This window comes from Cervus elaphus, chromosome 5 (assembly GCF_910594005.1).
Source record: "Cervus elaphus chromosome 5, mCerEla1.1, whole genome shotgun sequence".
NCBI classification, from domain to species: Eukaryota; Metazoa; Chordata; class Mammalia; order Artiodactyla; family Cervidae; genus Cervus; species Cervus elaphus.
The window spans coordinates 123,631,504-123,647,650 of record NC_057819.1 but is presented as its reverse complement, the minus strand read 5'-3'; the positions used below and the strand labels follow the sequence as shown (position 1 = coordinate 123,647,650).

Sequence of the window (16,147 nt, the reverse complement as noted above, 5' to 3'; positions counted from 1 at the left end):
TTTATATTTTTTTCCAGTTTGCTGGATGAAGATAGGTAGATAGATGGATGATTCTCATTGTAATTCACATTTCCATGATTAATCGAGAGAGTGAAACATTCATAATTGTTGATCATCATGTTTCTTCTGTGAATCGCCTGTGTGCAGCTTATGCCTGTTGTCTGTTGTTTTGTCTTTGTTGATTTGCAGCACAAGCTTGTATATACACACATCCTACATACAGACCCTATGTCACATACGTTGTACCTACTTCATTCTTTTTTTTTTTTTAATTTATTTTTTTATTTATTTTTTTATTAGTTGGAGGCTAATTACTTCACAACATTTCAGTGGGTTTTGTCATACATTGATATGAATCAGCCATAGATTTACACTTATTCCCCATCCTGATCCCCCCTCCCACCTCCCTCTCCACCCAATTCCTCTGGGTCTTCCCAGTGCACCAGGCCCGAGCACTTGTCTCATGCATCCCACCTGGGCTGGTGATCTCTTTCACCATAGATAGTATACATGCTGTTCTTTTGAAACATCCCACCCTCACCTTCTCCCACAGAGTTCAAAAGTCTGTTCTGTATTTCTGTGTCTCTTTTTCTGTTTTGCATATAGGGTTATTGTTACCATCTTTCTAAATTCCATATATATGTGTTAGTATGCTGTAGTGTTCTTTATCTTTCTGGCTTACTTCACTCTGTATAATGGGCTCCAGTTTCATCCATCTCATTAGGACTGATTCAAATGAATTCTTTTTAACGGCTGAGTAATATTCCATGGTGTATATGTACCACAGCTTCCTTATCCATTCATCTGCTGATGGGCATCTAGGTTGCTTCCATGTCCTGGCTATTATAAACAGTGCTGCGATGAACATTGGCGTGCACGTGTCTCTTTCAGATCTGGTTTCCTCAGTGTGTATGCCCAGAAGTGGGATTGCTGGGTCATATGGCAGTTCTAGTTCCAGTTTTTTAAGAAATCTCCACACTGTTTTCCATAGCGGCTGTACTAGTTTGCATTCCCACCGACAGTGTAAGAGGGTTCCCTTTTCTCCACACCCTCTCCAGCATTTATTGCTTGTAGACTTTTGGATAGCAGCCATCCTGACTGGCGTGTAATGGTACCTCATTGTGGTTTTGATTTGCATTTCTCTAATAATGAGTGATGTTGAGCATCTTTTCATGTGTTTGTTAGCCATCTGTATGTCTTCTTTGGAGAAATGTCTGTTTAGTTCTTTGGCCCATTTTTTGACTGGGTCATTTATTTTTCTGGAATTGAGCTGCAGGAGTTGCTTGTATATTTTTGAGATTAATCCTTTGTCTGTTTCTTCATTTGCTATTATTTTCTCCCAATCTGAGGGCTGTCTTTTCACCTTACTTATAGTTTCCTTTGTTGTGCAAAAGCTTTTAAGTTTCATTAGGCCCCATTTGTTTAGTTTTGCTTTTATTTCCAATATTCTGGGAGGTGGGTCATAGAGGATCTTGCTGTGATTTATGTCGGAGAGTGTTTTGCCTATGTTGTCCTCTAGGAGTTTTATAGTTTCTGGTCTTACATTTAGATCTTTAATCCATTTTGAGTTTATTTTTGTGTATGGTGTTAGAAAGTGTTCTAGTTTCATTCTTTTACAAGTGGTTGACCAGTTTCCCCAGCACCACTTGTTAAAGAGGTTGTCTTTTTTCCATTGTATATCCTTGCCTCCTTTGTCAAAGATAAGGTGTCCATAGGTTCGTGGATTTATCTCTGGGCTTTCTATTCTGTTCCATTGATCTATATTTCTGTCTTTGTGCCAGTACCATACTGTCTTGATGACTGTGGCTTTGTAGTAGAGTCTGAAGTCAGGCAGGTTGATTCCTCCAGTTCCATTCTTCTTTCTCAAGATTGCTTTGGCTATTCGAGGTTTTTTGTATTTCCATACAAATTGTGAAATTCTTTGGTCTAGTTCTGTGAAAAATACCGTTGGTAGCTTGATAGGGATTGCATTGAATCTATAGACTGCTTTGGGTAGAATAGCCATTTTTACAATATTGATTCTTCCAACCCATGAACACGGTATGTTTCTCCATCTGTTTGTGTCCTCTTTGATTTCTTTCATCAGTGTTTTATAGTTTTCTATGTATAGGTCTTTTGTTTCTTTGGGTAGATATACTCCTAAGTATTTTATTCTTTTTGTTGCAATGGTGAATGGTATTGTTTCCTTAATTTCTCTTTCTGTTTTTTCATTGTTAGTATATAGGAATGCAAGGGATTTCTGTGTGTTAATTTTATATCCTGCAACTTTACTATATTCATTGATTAGCTCTAGTAATTTTCTGGTAGAGTCTTTAGGGTTTTCTATGTAGAGGATCATGTCATCTGCAAACAGTGAGAGTTTCACTTCTTCTTTTCCTATCTGGATTCCTTTTACTTCTTTTTCTGCTCTGATTGCTGTGGCCAAAACTTCCAATACTATGTTGAATAGTAGTGGTGAGAGTGGGCACCCTTGTCTTGTTCCTGATTTCAGGGGAAATGCTTTCAATTTTTCACCATTGAGGGTGATGCTTGCTGTGGGTTTGTCATATATAGCTTTTGTTATGTTGAGGTATGTTCCTTCTATTCCTGCTTTTTGGAGAGTTTTAATCATAAATGAGTGTTGAACTACTTCATTCTTAAATTGCTTGTCATTGATATGCACTTTTACCAGAATTATTTTTATGCTGTTAAATTTTTCTTTCTTTTGTATGTTCATGAGTGTCTTACACTAAAACAAAATTTTAAATCTGTTATTCTGCTTTTTATTTATTTTTTAAATCTGTCCTGATTATTTTCTGTGTGAAATCTCAGATGGCAATATTGAATGATCAGTTAGATTTTACAGAATCACTTGTTGAATTGTTCATTCTTTCTTCACCGAGGTAAAATGCCACCACCGTTACAGTTGTATTTGTGGGTCTACTTCTGGGCTTTCCCTCCTGTTTTATTTGTCTCTCCTTCCCTGATAGCATCCTGTAATTACAAAAGAGATTTATAATGTATTTAATATCTGCCAGCGTGAGTCCCCACTGGTTATTCTTTCTTCACAGTTTTTGAGGGGGTATTCTTATATGTGTCTCTTTAGCACTAACTTTAGAATCGCTTGTCAAATTCCATTAAAGGAAACCCCTGCTGGTATTTTGATTGGGTGCTGCATTTACAGGTTCATTAGGAAGAACTGCTTTCTTTAGAACCCTTCCGTGAGAGTTTATTTAGAGAGAGCATGTCCAAGTGTTCTCTAACCTTCTGCACTGACAGTGAGCAAGACCCCAGGTGACTGCCTCTTGCGGGGTAAAGTGGCATGGTGTAAGCAGAGGGCGGTCCCTTTGTGCTGAAGATGCTTGCACCCCCACCACACCTGTGCTGCTGGCACGTCCTCCCCTGTCTGGGATGGGACTTGCAGCTGGTGACGAGTGTGCTTAACAAGAAAGCTTCTGCCATCACCTTGATGGCAGTCTTCCCCAGGCCTGGTTTGGTCTTCCAGTCTTCTGCCCGTTTTCTGTGTTGCATTAGAAATGATCCTCTTGGCAATACCAGAGGCATTGTTTGTGGCTCAGCCTTGAGGGAACACCGTCACCTTTCCTGTAAGTGCATAGAATTGATTTCTGCCAGAGTTACACCACTTAAACCATTAGTGCCCGAGGAACAGTAAATAAGTGGGGTGTTCTATGCAGAAGAATTGCTTTAAAATGTTACTTTTGAGTGTGGATTTTTAATAATTTCTCTTCTGAGATGAGGACCATTCCTCTCTCTGTTTACCAGTAATTGCTAGAGTGGTTTCAAGTACTGAACAGTACAGCATGTCCAGAAGAATATTTCTTTTAGCAGATTCATGTTAATATCTTACTGTTCTGTGATTTGAAAAAAGTTTATGGGGCCAAATCCACTTGTACACCTTCAGTGTGATTTAAATCATCTGGAGAATAAAGTGCTTACGGGTAGGACTGAAAAGAAGAGGACCGCAGGGAAACCCTGCACATTTGAGGACCTAGGCAACTCTTCCGAGCTGACTTTGTAAGTGAGGAGTGGGTTCTGTTATAGAAGCCTGGAGAAGCTTTGGAATAGATGGTGAACAGGACCAGGGTAGCACACAGAGCTTTGGGCTTTATGGATAACGCTGTGGTTTGCCTGCAGGTAGGTGGCAGAGGAAGGGTGGGTGTGAAGGCGCCGTGATGGGACACGTGGGAGGAGATCCCTCAGTGGAGTCAGTGTGCTCCCGGGGGAGGAGAGGAGAGAGCCGAACAGAGGAGGAGAGGAGCTCCAGCCAGGGTTGAACTGTGACCACTGCCCGCCTCTGTCTGGTTGAAACAGGCAGATGGTGGGGAGCTTATACTACTGCTGTTCTACTGCAGTGTGCGATATATGCAGCAGGTCCCGTGCATGGGACCCTCTTGGAGGTGCAGGTCCTGGTGAGCAGGCAGAGTTCTCCAGGTATGAGTCACAAACATGTGCTGTTTTCTCTTCCAGAACTACACTCAGTACATCCCTCTGTCGATATACGACCTGCAGACGTGGATGGGTAGCCCCTCCATATTCGTCTACGACTGCTCCAATGCTGGCCTCATTGTCAAGTCCTTCAAGCAGTTCGCCCTGCAGAGGGAGCAGGAGCTGGAGGTGAGGCATTTTTATTGGCGCCCGGGGTGGGAGTTGGGGGTGAGGGTCCGCCCCTCAGTGGTTTTGTCTTCTCAGGTGCGGTGGGCTCTCTGTGGTGCTCAGAGTGCTGAGTAAGGTGGTAGGGTCCGTGACAAAGAACTTGGGAGGGACTCCAGACAAGCTCTTGGTCTTATTTTGCATTTCGCTTTACCCAGCATCATTTTTAATACGAATTTTAATTAAGTGATAACATTAATAGAGTTGATTTGTGCTCCAGTGGGCTCTGCCTCCGAGATAAATGTGAAAATAAAGCAGACACATTTATTTTCAGAGAAATGGGCCTGTGTCTGGGCACAGTCTTCAGTTCCACTGTCATCTTTGTTATTGCTCTTTTTTTTTTGTCTTTGGTGTTAGGGGGAAAAAAAGCCCTACTGTGCTAAATACAGAAAACAAACCAAAATAGCTGTCATTGGTGGCTTCTGTTGAAAGAACTGGAGAGCCAGTGTAGTGCTCTGATCGTGAAGAGCTGTTTTACTTGGTTGTTTTAATTAATATTTGATGTTTGAATTAAACAGTGAGTTCTAAAGAGAAATTGAAGAGGCAGTTTCAATTAAGAGGCCTCCATCCCGTGGCCTGCACAAGAGTGAGAATAAAATATCCTGCAGTCTCCAGGGGGTCATGAATTCCAACTGGTTGCTGTGCAGGAAATTCTCGATTCAGAACAGAAATGGTCCTGAGAACATGTTTCCTCAAGCCCTTTTGGGCCTCTCCAATTTTAATATATTGTTATGTTTTTTGCATTTCATCTGAGGATATTGCTGAAAGTATCAGGAATAAAATTTGAAGTTCTACTGTGTAGAGTTTAACATGTCATACAGTTAATTTATAAATATTTTATAAATTACCCTTTGCAGAACTTTGCGCCAGAGTGACTGTTAAATTGCCCTTTATTCTTGAAAATGAAACCCAGCGCCACCAGTTATTATTATTGTTGTTGTCATTAGTAATATTATCATTTGCATTCTAGAATAAAGGAAGGGAAAGATCAAGTTTAATAGCATTAAATTTTTACCTTGCATTTAGGCATGCCATCTCTGTTTACCCAAGGGATAGGTTATGTTACAAGTGCTGAAAACTCAAAACACCAAGAGGTAGTTGCTCTTCCTCGCATCAAGTAATAAATATTGCAAAAAAATTTTTTTTTAATTTAAAATATGTAAATAAAAATGCCAAAGAATCTGGCTGGATATTTATTCCCAATTTATGAGCTTCAGGGTGGTTAAGGAAAGACCAGTACATCATCCTTTGATAATTAAAACATGCTAAATACAGCCCCTCTCCCACCCTCTCAGCAGAAGGCAAGCATTTCCCTCTCAGGCATGAAACTAAATGTTTATGCTCTAGCACTTGGTGTATCTGCTCTCTTGGTTCTGTATGTGTTCTCTGTATGTTGCCAAGGATTAATCAGCCTAAGAAACTGTTCATTTCATTGAGTATGACAAAAAAAGTTTTCCATGCATCTTTTTCTTTTTAGGGGGAGGGGGTGAAATGTTTAATTGACTAATTCCTCATGGAGGAGAGTAAATGAAAAATATGTTACCTGAAGTGGCAAATAGATGGCAATGCAAAGTTATACCATATGTTTTATAATTAGCTCCAACTTTAATCTTCATTCTTTTCTTAATTACAATGTAGATAAGTCTTTCAGTTTTCCATTACAGTTACTATTATTGGCTATTGTTCAGCTGGTCTCTTACATAAAGAGCGGAAATTAAAATGATAAAATTGGCTCTCAGCTAATATCTTAATGTTCATGTTAGTCATTTTTTTTTTTTTTTAATCTGCTGTAGAAACCACAATCCTGTGTGGCCTCTTACGTTTATTCTTTTAAAGTATTCTTTCCCTGTCTCCAGTTGGCCAGATTCTTTGTAAATTTACAATACATTTGAACAGTTTTATTGGGTAGCTGATGACATGAAACTGAAAGAAGTTGGCAGGTAAAATGGTTTTTGCCAGAGTTTAAAAAATAAAGAGGGTAAAAATGATTAAATATAATGCAAGAAAATAGTTACCTGGACCAGAAAGCCTCCAAGTAGTAAACATTAACAACAGATATGAGTGACATAAATTTTAAGAGATGATTATCAGCTTTCATGTTCTCCAGAGCACAGTGCTCATGCTGGGAGCAGGAGGTTTACTTATTGTGGACTTCCATCTCAAAGGAAAACTGCAGGTGAAGCAGCAGACTCCTCTGTGAAAGCGCAGCATAAATTACTGCACACAATAGAGACTTCAGCAGAGCCAGGAAAGTGCCTGTCACTCAGTCACGTTCTCTGCATTTTTCGTTGTGTCATATTGCTTTGCATATTGCTTCAGTTTTCTTTGCTTTCAGTGTTTCTTTTTTTAAGATACATGTTTTTATTTTTACTAAATTAGTATATGCCATGATTTTAAAAATTAAATAATACTGAGAGTTTATGGTGAATGAAATAGTCCCTGGCCCCACACCTCCTTGGCCAAGACTCTGCTATTATAGGGAACCTATTTGAACTGTTTATATTTCTAGTTCCTCTATGAGTATCTCCATAAATGCAAATAATATGCTTATACTAATGCTTCTTGATTCATAATGTTCAGGTTATCTCTGGGCTTTCTGCTACCATATAAACCAAAAACAGAACTGCTATGAGTAAATTCTATTTAAACAATTGGAGAAATTATATAGAACTTAGATAGTAAAGAGACATGTTACCCCAGAGTTTTAAGTCACATTAGTGCATTGTAAATTGTGAGTTCTAAAGAGAAATTGAAGAGAGTGGGTCACTGACTACCCCCTCCTATTTCCCCACTGTCATTTATTTGTGTCTCTATATTTGGATTCCCTATACTTTCTAACCTTTGCCGTTTGAAATCATATGCTTATGTTTTTATTTCTATAATAGTTTTGTCAGTAATCAGTCCTATCTTCTGGTTTTATTAATAGGTTCTTAGCTTCTTTGGACTTTCTTTTACCTCTGGACCTTCCCAACCTCTGTCATCTGTACTTTTGACTATTCTCTAGTCTCTGACCATAATTAACTCCCCATGAATACATACACTAAGAAGATATGCCTAAAAAATGACAAATATTAAACTTCAGTTCCCTGATTATGACCATGTAAATACTGTTCATTGAATGGCTAACTAGGGTGCTGTGCTTTCCATTTTTACAGCAGTTGTTTGTTTCTTTGATTTTCCTGGAGATTGTCTTTCTTCTTGATTAGATCTTTAGCATTTCCACAGTTCCCAAATTTGTATGGGTAGCGTTGAATCTCAAAATATGCCCCTTCCCAAAGTTTTTTCTTCTCCAGCTCTCCACCACCTGCTTCTTCAGCTGTTCTAGACAGTCATGCTCCAAAACCATCTTCCTGAGAGTTCTCCTTATTGCTCTCCTGGGTGAATCCACTGTTGCCACCTCTGTCTCTTTTCTCCTCAGTTTTCTCCTTTGTTCTGCTAGGGCAAATCCTCAAGTAGCAACCTAAGAAAGGATGTATAGGAGTAATCTTTCTCAGACTTTAAGCACTTGCATTTGGGCTGCTTTTAGCTGTAAGAAAAATCTCACTTCTGCTTTCTAAACAAGTCACAATGTGTCATTTTCACTAGGATCTCTGAGGCAAATGATTTAATTATTCAGCAGTACCATCAGGGAACCAGGCTGTTTTTCAGTCTTTCCACTCTGATGTTTTATCCTGATGCTTACAGCACATTCTTCCATTTTGAGGCTAGATGAGGAGGGGAAAGGGCAGAGCCCTCACATCTGTCTCTTTGTTAGGAAAGCAAGTGAGACCTCTGCTGAATCTCATTGGCTAAAGCTGGGTCATATACAGTCCCCCCACCCCACCCCCCATATGGCATGGCTGTTGTCTTCATTCTGTCACACTCATCGTGGACAGTATGGGTGTGGAGTTTAGACTGTTTTCACTGAACAATCTCACCCTTACTTCTTATGGTAGGTGAGAGGGTGTACTTGAGAAGTCTGCCTGGTGACCTTGTTGTAGCCATCACAAGAGTCCAGAGGTCCAGCTACCTCCATTCATAATAAAGCCAGAGGAGTATTTATATCCGCCATATATACACAGTGTATACATTGACAGAGAATCCAGGTTTGTTTTGTTTTTTTTTGGCAACAACTTTTATCTTGGATATAAAATCTTTGTAGCTCTAAGAGGAGATTAAATCTTAAAATGGATTCTCTTTGAAATGGTCTTTATTAAGTTTTTTCATTCGTTAGTTCTGCTCCCAATAGATACTTCCCGTGAGCAGTTACGATCCTTCTCTTCATTGAAGACCACAGTGAAGCAGGGGTCAAGTTTTGGCCTTTCTCTCTCTTTCTGTGGAGGCAGAGAAGTGAGTTGATGTCTGGTGGTGGGAAAAAGAGTGCCCTTTTTTTACAGAGATTGATGGGGCTGTGCTGTGTCCCTGTAAGACTTGATCCTGAGCATGACCGTCCTCACTGGTGTGGGACGGGAGCCCAGACAGTTTCTTGGTGGCAGCCATAGCAGTGGTGGGACGATGTCTTCCCCCAAGGACAGTTGACACACTTTGGTTGGGTGTTCTGTTATCAAGGCTCAGGCCATTACTGTGGTGGCATCATTCTCTCCTCTTACTGCCTGTTTACCCTTGGCAAGGCTTCTCTCACAATACCTCCAGCGAATCATGTTTTGTTTTTGTTTTGTTTGGCCACGCCTCGTGGCGTGCAGAATCTTAGTTTCCTAAGCAGGTGTTGAACCCTTATGCCCTGCAGAGGAAGTGTGGAATCTCAACCATGGGGCCACCAGGAAAGTACCAAGAATCATGTTTTGATCCAATGTTTGGTTAACTTCTTTGTGTGACCTGCTTCTGCTGGCTCCAGCAGAAGCACCTTGTCCAGCGGACACTCATTTTCATAGAAACAGTTGTGATCCTGCAGTATCACTGAACTCACAGTGACTTAAATACTCATTTGAAACCCTCTGTTCATACTGATATATGACATTATCTTCATGTAGTCATCACTGTGACTAAATTTTATGTCAGATATTTAAACTAATGGTGACAAAAATGTCTAACATCAAAATCTTCAGGTTTCTTCAAAAAATGTTAAATGTGTATCCCATAGAACTAGCGAATCTATATTTTGAAACCTTGTGGTTTCTTTGCTAGTGTTGTAGACAGCACATTGTGTGGCTGTCTGTGGAATTTGAAATAGAAGTTGACTCTGCATTAAGGTTAATATTTGTAGTATTACAATGTCTGTCTGTGATTTTTGAGTGTCACAGGTTAATTCTAAGGTTATCTGTAGAAAGGAATATGTCTTGATGACTGCTTACTAAATGGAGCTTGTGTGTGTGAATTTGTGAGCATTCTCCATGGACTTGCTGTCGGGATGTTCATGCTACAGAGCAGAGGTCCACCATGCTAACTCTACAGGGAGCTCAGGCTTGTCCATCTCTAGCTTTCACGTTACAAGTTTTTTCATGTCTCCCATTCTTTCTCTTCTATAGCTTCATAATTATCATTTGTAGGTAGTAGGGAAAGAGGAGGTCTTTGATGTGATAACCTTATTTATTTTCTCTTTAAATTTTAATTTATGGACTTTAAAAAGATGTTCCCTTTTCTAAGTTACCTCCATTTCCTCCAATATAAATTTATCTCTTATGGGTCATTTGGATTGTTCTCCTTTCTGCGGAAGGCTTATGATGATTCCGTGTTGCTTCTCATATTTAAGAATGAAGGGAGGCTACCCACTGTTGCTGTGTGCCATGGTGGGGCAGGCAGGTGGGAGCTGGCTATCCTGGAGCACCCTTGCCCACAGTCCAGAGAGCATTCTTTCTCTGGGAGCCGGCGACTACACTAGCCACCCTAGTTTCCCCCAGACACATAAGTAACTCTCTTTAGAGAAGAGCACCTCCAGGTGCTTCCTAGGGTGGGGTGGTTGCAGGACGCCTGGCTTTAGGACATGGGTGAGCAGAAGGCAGTCCTGATGGCAGGTCTTCAGGTGAGCCCTGTCTTACCCCTGCACCACCTCAGGCTTCAGCAGTGAAGTGCCTCCCCCATTTGCTTCTCCACACACACCCAGGACAGGCCTTTTTTGAAATAAAGGCTGGTCAAGTTCACCCTTCTGTATCTTATATTCTATGTATAGTAAGCTGTGAGAATTCTTAGTAGTGAACATTTTCAAAACAAATATTGGTAAGAAACCTATTATCTAGTTGAAACACTTTCCCCCTCCACATTTGTAAATTAAGAAAAAATGCTGCCATTTCCACTTTTTATAGGAGAGTGAGTGGGGGTTAACCTGTAAGCAGATACAGCAGAAACTCCTTTCATCGTGCTCCACACAGCCACCCGCAGCCCCTTGCTGGAGAAGATGAAGCCATTATGGAAATGATGAGTGGAGGAGGAGGGTGGGCCTCCTAGGGTGCTGGGAGCTGGCTTGCTAACCAGAAATTGTAGAGGGTCACAGAAAAGCACTGATAAGAAAAGCAGCCTCTCGAAGATCAGGACCCTTACTGCCACTGAGAACTGGGACGAGAGGAGGCCATGCAAGGTGGAAAGGCACCACCAGGGGAGGCCAGTGCACCTGCAGGCCTTAGCTGAGGGACACTATGTACCCGTTTTTACTTATATGACCTTTCCTAGTTTGCAGAGCACTTTTACATTTAGTCCAGTCAGCCTGGGCAACAGAACATACGTCAAGCTGTCTCCAGACTCAACTCCTATGCACCTTCCCTTTTATGATTTTTATGGGAACCTGCAGTTCTTTTTTCTTGGCACCTTGTACTGTTCCTAGTCCTGGAATTTGAAGACTCTGGGTAAAAGAAAAGTAATTTCTCTGCATAAGAAATTCAGAAATCCTTACTACTGGTGGTATTAAATGAAATTCGCAGACAAGCAAAGTGTATCATTAGTACAGTCAACTTTAAGAGTGTAACTACAATTCTACTTCCCTGTGCCTGAAATCTTTCTCCGAAGACCTCATAAAGCAAATTTCTATGCAATTAATTTGACAAAATAATTATGCATTGTCTTATAGTATCTCTTCTATTGGTGTTGTCTGCTGTATTTATCAAACCTATTATGTAAACCTGTCAAGAAAGCTTCATATGAAGTAGCTGCTTAGGAAACATTTCCAGATTTGGTCTGATAAATAAATATACATTTGAATAAGCTACATTTAGTTATCTTCCTTAGATATATCTATGATTCACTGAATATGTTTAATCTTTGATTGATTTGTATGAAATGTAAAAAGAAATAAAAGAAAAATTATTAGCCCAATCCATGAATATAGTATATTATTGCAGCTATCATAAAACTGGGAGTTTCTCCAAGTTAAGTCTTAGGTTTAATGCTTTTTCCTAATTTCGTCTATTTTAAAACATGCCGGAAATCACTTAATATTTTGGACCACAGATCATGACCAACACTATGGGATATGGGTGCAGGGTGCTGTGGTTCCTGGCAGGACTCATCTGCATGGCCTGACTTGCTATCGCAGGAGGGCCCCCCTCTGTCAGCTGGAGGCCATGGAGATAAAGGCGGGATGTTCTCTCGCAAAGGATCTGTGGTGGCACAGGCCATGGTGCTCCTGGTGGCAGCCAGAAAAATGGCAATACTCAGCTGGGTGACCACAGAGCCATGCACAGGGAGAAGGGCAGGTGGGAAGTTACCAGCCCATTTGAGGGGAGGGACAAGAGGGTAAGTGATTTTCCTTAACATTGGGGTCAGAGGCAAGGAAAAGATGTTAATTCTCATGATTCCTCTTCAACATTGTACAGTAAGACTTTTGCAAGGGGAAAAAACAGAAGGCACAGTCCTATCTGTTGAATGTCAGTCACAGAGCTCTAATTGACCCTGACTGAACATTCCAACAGCAGCAGCAAGATACACAAGTGTCCATGAAGCATCCATCAAGATAGATCCTGGGTCATAAAGCAAACCTCAACCTATTTTAAAGAATAGAAATCACACAGGCCTGCTCTTTGACCATAGTAAAATCAACTAGAAGTCAGTGGTAGAAAGACAACAGAAAAATATCAGAAAAAAAAATTAACCTATAATTGACGGGTTAAAAATCTCAAGGGAAATAAAAGAAAGTACATTAACTGAGTGAAAATGAATATATGTTAGAAAACTAAAAATAGAATTAAATTACCATATGATCTAGCAATCCCACTCCTGGACACATATCCAGAAAAACTCTTAATTCAGAAAGACACATGCATCCCTATGTTCAAAACAGCACCATTTACAATAGCCAAGACACAGAAGCAGCCTGAATGTTTATTGACAGATGAATGAATAAAGATGTGGTATATATACAATAGAATATTACTCAGCCATAAAAAGAAGGAAATAATGCCATTTATAGCAGCATGGTTCCAACTAGAGATTATCATACTAAGTGAAGTAAATCAGAAAGAGAAAGACAAATGCCACATGATATCACTTATGTGTATGTGGATTCTAAAAAGTGACACAAATGAACCTATCTATGAAACAGAAACAGACTCATGGACATAGTAGACAGACTTGTGGTTCCCAAGGGGTGGGAGGTTGGTGTTAGCAGATGCAAGCTATTATATATAGAACGGATAAACAGGATCCTGCTGTGTAGCACAGGGAACTATACTCAGTATTCGATGATAAGCCATAGTGGAAAAGGATATAAGAAAAAGAATGTGTGTGTGTATATATGTATGTATAACTGAATCACTGTACAGCAGAAATTAACATAGCATCCTAAGTCAACTATATTTCAATTAAACATAAAAAAAGAAAATAAATGTACAACCTGTCAGCATTGATAAGATACAGTGAAAGCAATTGGAAGGGAAATTTATAGCACTAGATCTTTATGTTAGAAAATAGGAAAAGTATCAAATGAATAATCTTAAATTACTACCTGTCCTAGTCCATTTGGGCTGCTGCAACAAAATACTACAGACTGGGTAGCTTCTAAACAACAGAGTTTTGATTTCTCACAGTTCTGGAGATTGGTCAGACCAAGATCATGGTGCAGCTTGATCAGGTGAGGGCCCTTTTCCTAGTTCACGGCCAGGCCTTCTTGCTGTGTCCTCATATGGTGGAAGGGGTCAGGGAGCTCTCAGGTTGCTTTTTTGTAAGGACACTAACCTCATTCAGGAGGGCTTCACCCTCATAAATTAATCATCTCCCCAAAGGTCCCACCTTCTTAGCACTGTCACCTTTGGGGGTTAGGATTTCAGCATATGAATTGGGGGGGAACATGCACATTCAGACCATAGCACCGCATTAAGATGGGTAAGTAAGGTAAAATGGTGCAGCCACTTTGGAAAACAGTCTGGCAGTTCCTCAAACGTTAAACCTGGAGCTGTAGATGACCCAATAGTTCCATTCCTAGGTTTGTACCCTGGAGACTTGAAAACGTGTGTCCACACAAAAACCTGTACACAGATGTTCATAGCAGCATCATTCACAGTAACCCTCAAATGTAAATTCTCTTTGTGATTTAAAGGATCGGAGAATTTTTGAGTTACCTTCTTTTTAGTTGCTTATCTAAGAGTTAATTGGGGAGAAATTTCATTGTAATTTCTAATTAAGCATCTTTGTTGAATTATAGAATAATTATAGAGCATTTTAGAAACTGATTGCTAACAATGAAATGGCTTTAAAACAGTGGACGGTCCATTTAGGTAAGCTATCAGGATAATCATGACAGACTATTGCTGTGAAGCAGGTTCTTTAGCTGCCCTTTGTGGGGAACATTGGGGGTTTCCCAGTTATTGTTACAAGTCTTCTTGCAACAGAGTGACTCCCTCTGCTCTCTTGACCTAAATTTCAGTTTCCAGCAACTTGTTTTTAAATTATTAATACTATTTAATATTTGATATATATAGAATTGAGGCTTTGCAGGTGGTGCTAGTGGTAAAGAATCCGCCTGCCAGTGCAGGAGATGCAAGAGACGTGGGTTCGATCCCTGGGTCAGGAAGAGCCTTTGGAATAGAAAATGGCAACCTGGAGCAGGATTCTTGCCTGGAAAATTCCATGGACAGAGGAGCCTGATGGACTACAGTCTGTGGGCCTGCAAAGAGTCAGATACGACTAAGTGACTGACTACACACACACACACACACACACACACACACACACACACAGAGAATTACATAAATTATACATTAAAAATTACTACTTCCACTTTTTATCTGCTATTTTTAGTACAGTATCTGGTGCGTGATAGATGCTCCATTAATAGCTTTGAAATGATCTGGGCAAGCAATACCTGATCTGTTTACAGATCTTAATCTCTCTCTGAACTTCGCAAAAATGTCCACTGTAAGTAGGTGTTACTGAGTTGAGAATAAAAGTTGCTTTAAGCTAGAACTGGAATTATTACCAAGTAGATGTTATTTTCAGAAAGCTGCTTGTTAAAGACGCCTCCGAAATTATTGGTGCCTTCATCTCTTTATCGAGTTGTCTCTTAATATGTATATACGTATATGGAGAAAAGAAGCGGCATGATGGCAGAAGTTTATTTAGGAAATGAGAGGTTTAGGTGCCCCCCCGGCGACCCCCAGCCCCGCCAGCCGTGCTTCTGGAGTGAGTAATTCCAGGCCTTGTGTGAGCCACTTGGCCAGCCTTCCCATGAGCTCTGAGCGCACGAGCACTACATTATCCACACGTGTGGAAGAGGTAGCAGATGTCGCTCTTGGATCTGGTTGCTGTGTATCGCATTGAGAGTTTTTCTGGATCCTTCCCAAATCCTCCAGAAGGCTCTAGTGAGCTTTTAACGAAGAAAGTTCTCTTGGTGTTTGAGCCTCTGGGTTCCCCAGGAGAAGCCCCTTTGAGTACAAGTATGTCTGGGGTGTGCCCTGCAGGGTGAGTGGCAGCTCCCAGCTGGACCAGCTTCTTTGCTTGGGTGCCTTTGAAAAGTTCTCTGAATCACTAGTAGTTAGCTTTACATGCAGGCTATTTATTATTCCAAAGACGAATTTCAGTTAAAAGGTCAATATCTTAGATAAATACAAAACCGAAACAATAAACGAAAAATAGTTCACCTGTTAAAATAATTTGTTTTTGTTTGTTTGTTGTATTCCTGGGTTAGCAGCTTGAAAAAATGAATCGTTGGTGGAATCCTTTGCTTTGAATGTCATTTTTAAAAAATATTACTGATTCTAATTAACCCCAGTGCAGAGCTCTCATTTGCCTTCTGAGTGCCTAGTAGTGACGACAGGTCTGATATGAGTCCTCGGGGGACTATTACTGTGTGTTACCATACTTCAGATTATCTGCAGCCACACTTAGTGCCTTCTGCCAATTTATACACCAGCATACTTCAAAGAGCTTGTTTAAGAAATCAAGGTTTCTATCAATGACTATTTTGAATTGGGAAGTTTAGTTTCCAATGGACTTGGGATGAAGATGTTTCTGCATCATCTCCCCATCTCCTGGGCCTCCTCTGCTTCAGGTACTTTGCAAGGCTCCGGGCTAAGTGCCTGTGGACCACGAGGTGCAGCCTGAGGCAGGTCTAACACAGAGGCACTGAGCGGACTTG

The 16,147-nt window shown here is 40.4% G+C and overlaps 1 protein-coding gene across 2 annotated transcripts in view; it reads left to right on the top strand.

The window, feature by feature from the left end:
* Positions 1–16,147, top strand: part of RPTOR (regulatory associated protein of MTOR complex 1) — a 315,748-nt gene that overhangs the window by 139,399 nt on the left and 160,202 nt on the right. For both annotated transcript variants that reach the window (XM_043905267.1, XM_043905266.1), the window contains exon 5: positions 4,468–4,614. In XM_043905267.1, the coding sequence (XP_043761202.1) occupies positions 4,468–4,614 (147 nt within the window). The remainder of the gene's footprint in view (positions 1–4,467; positions 4,615–16,147) is intronic.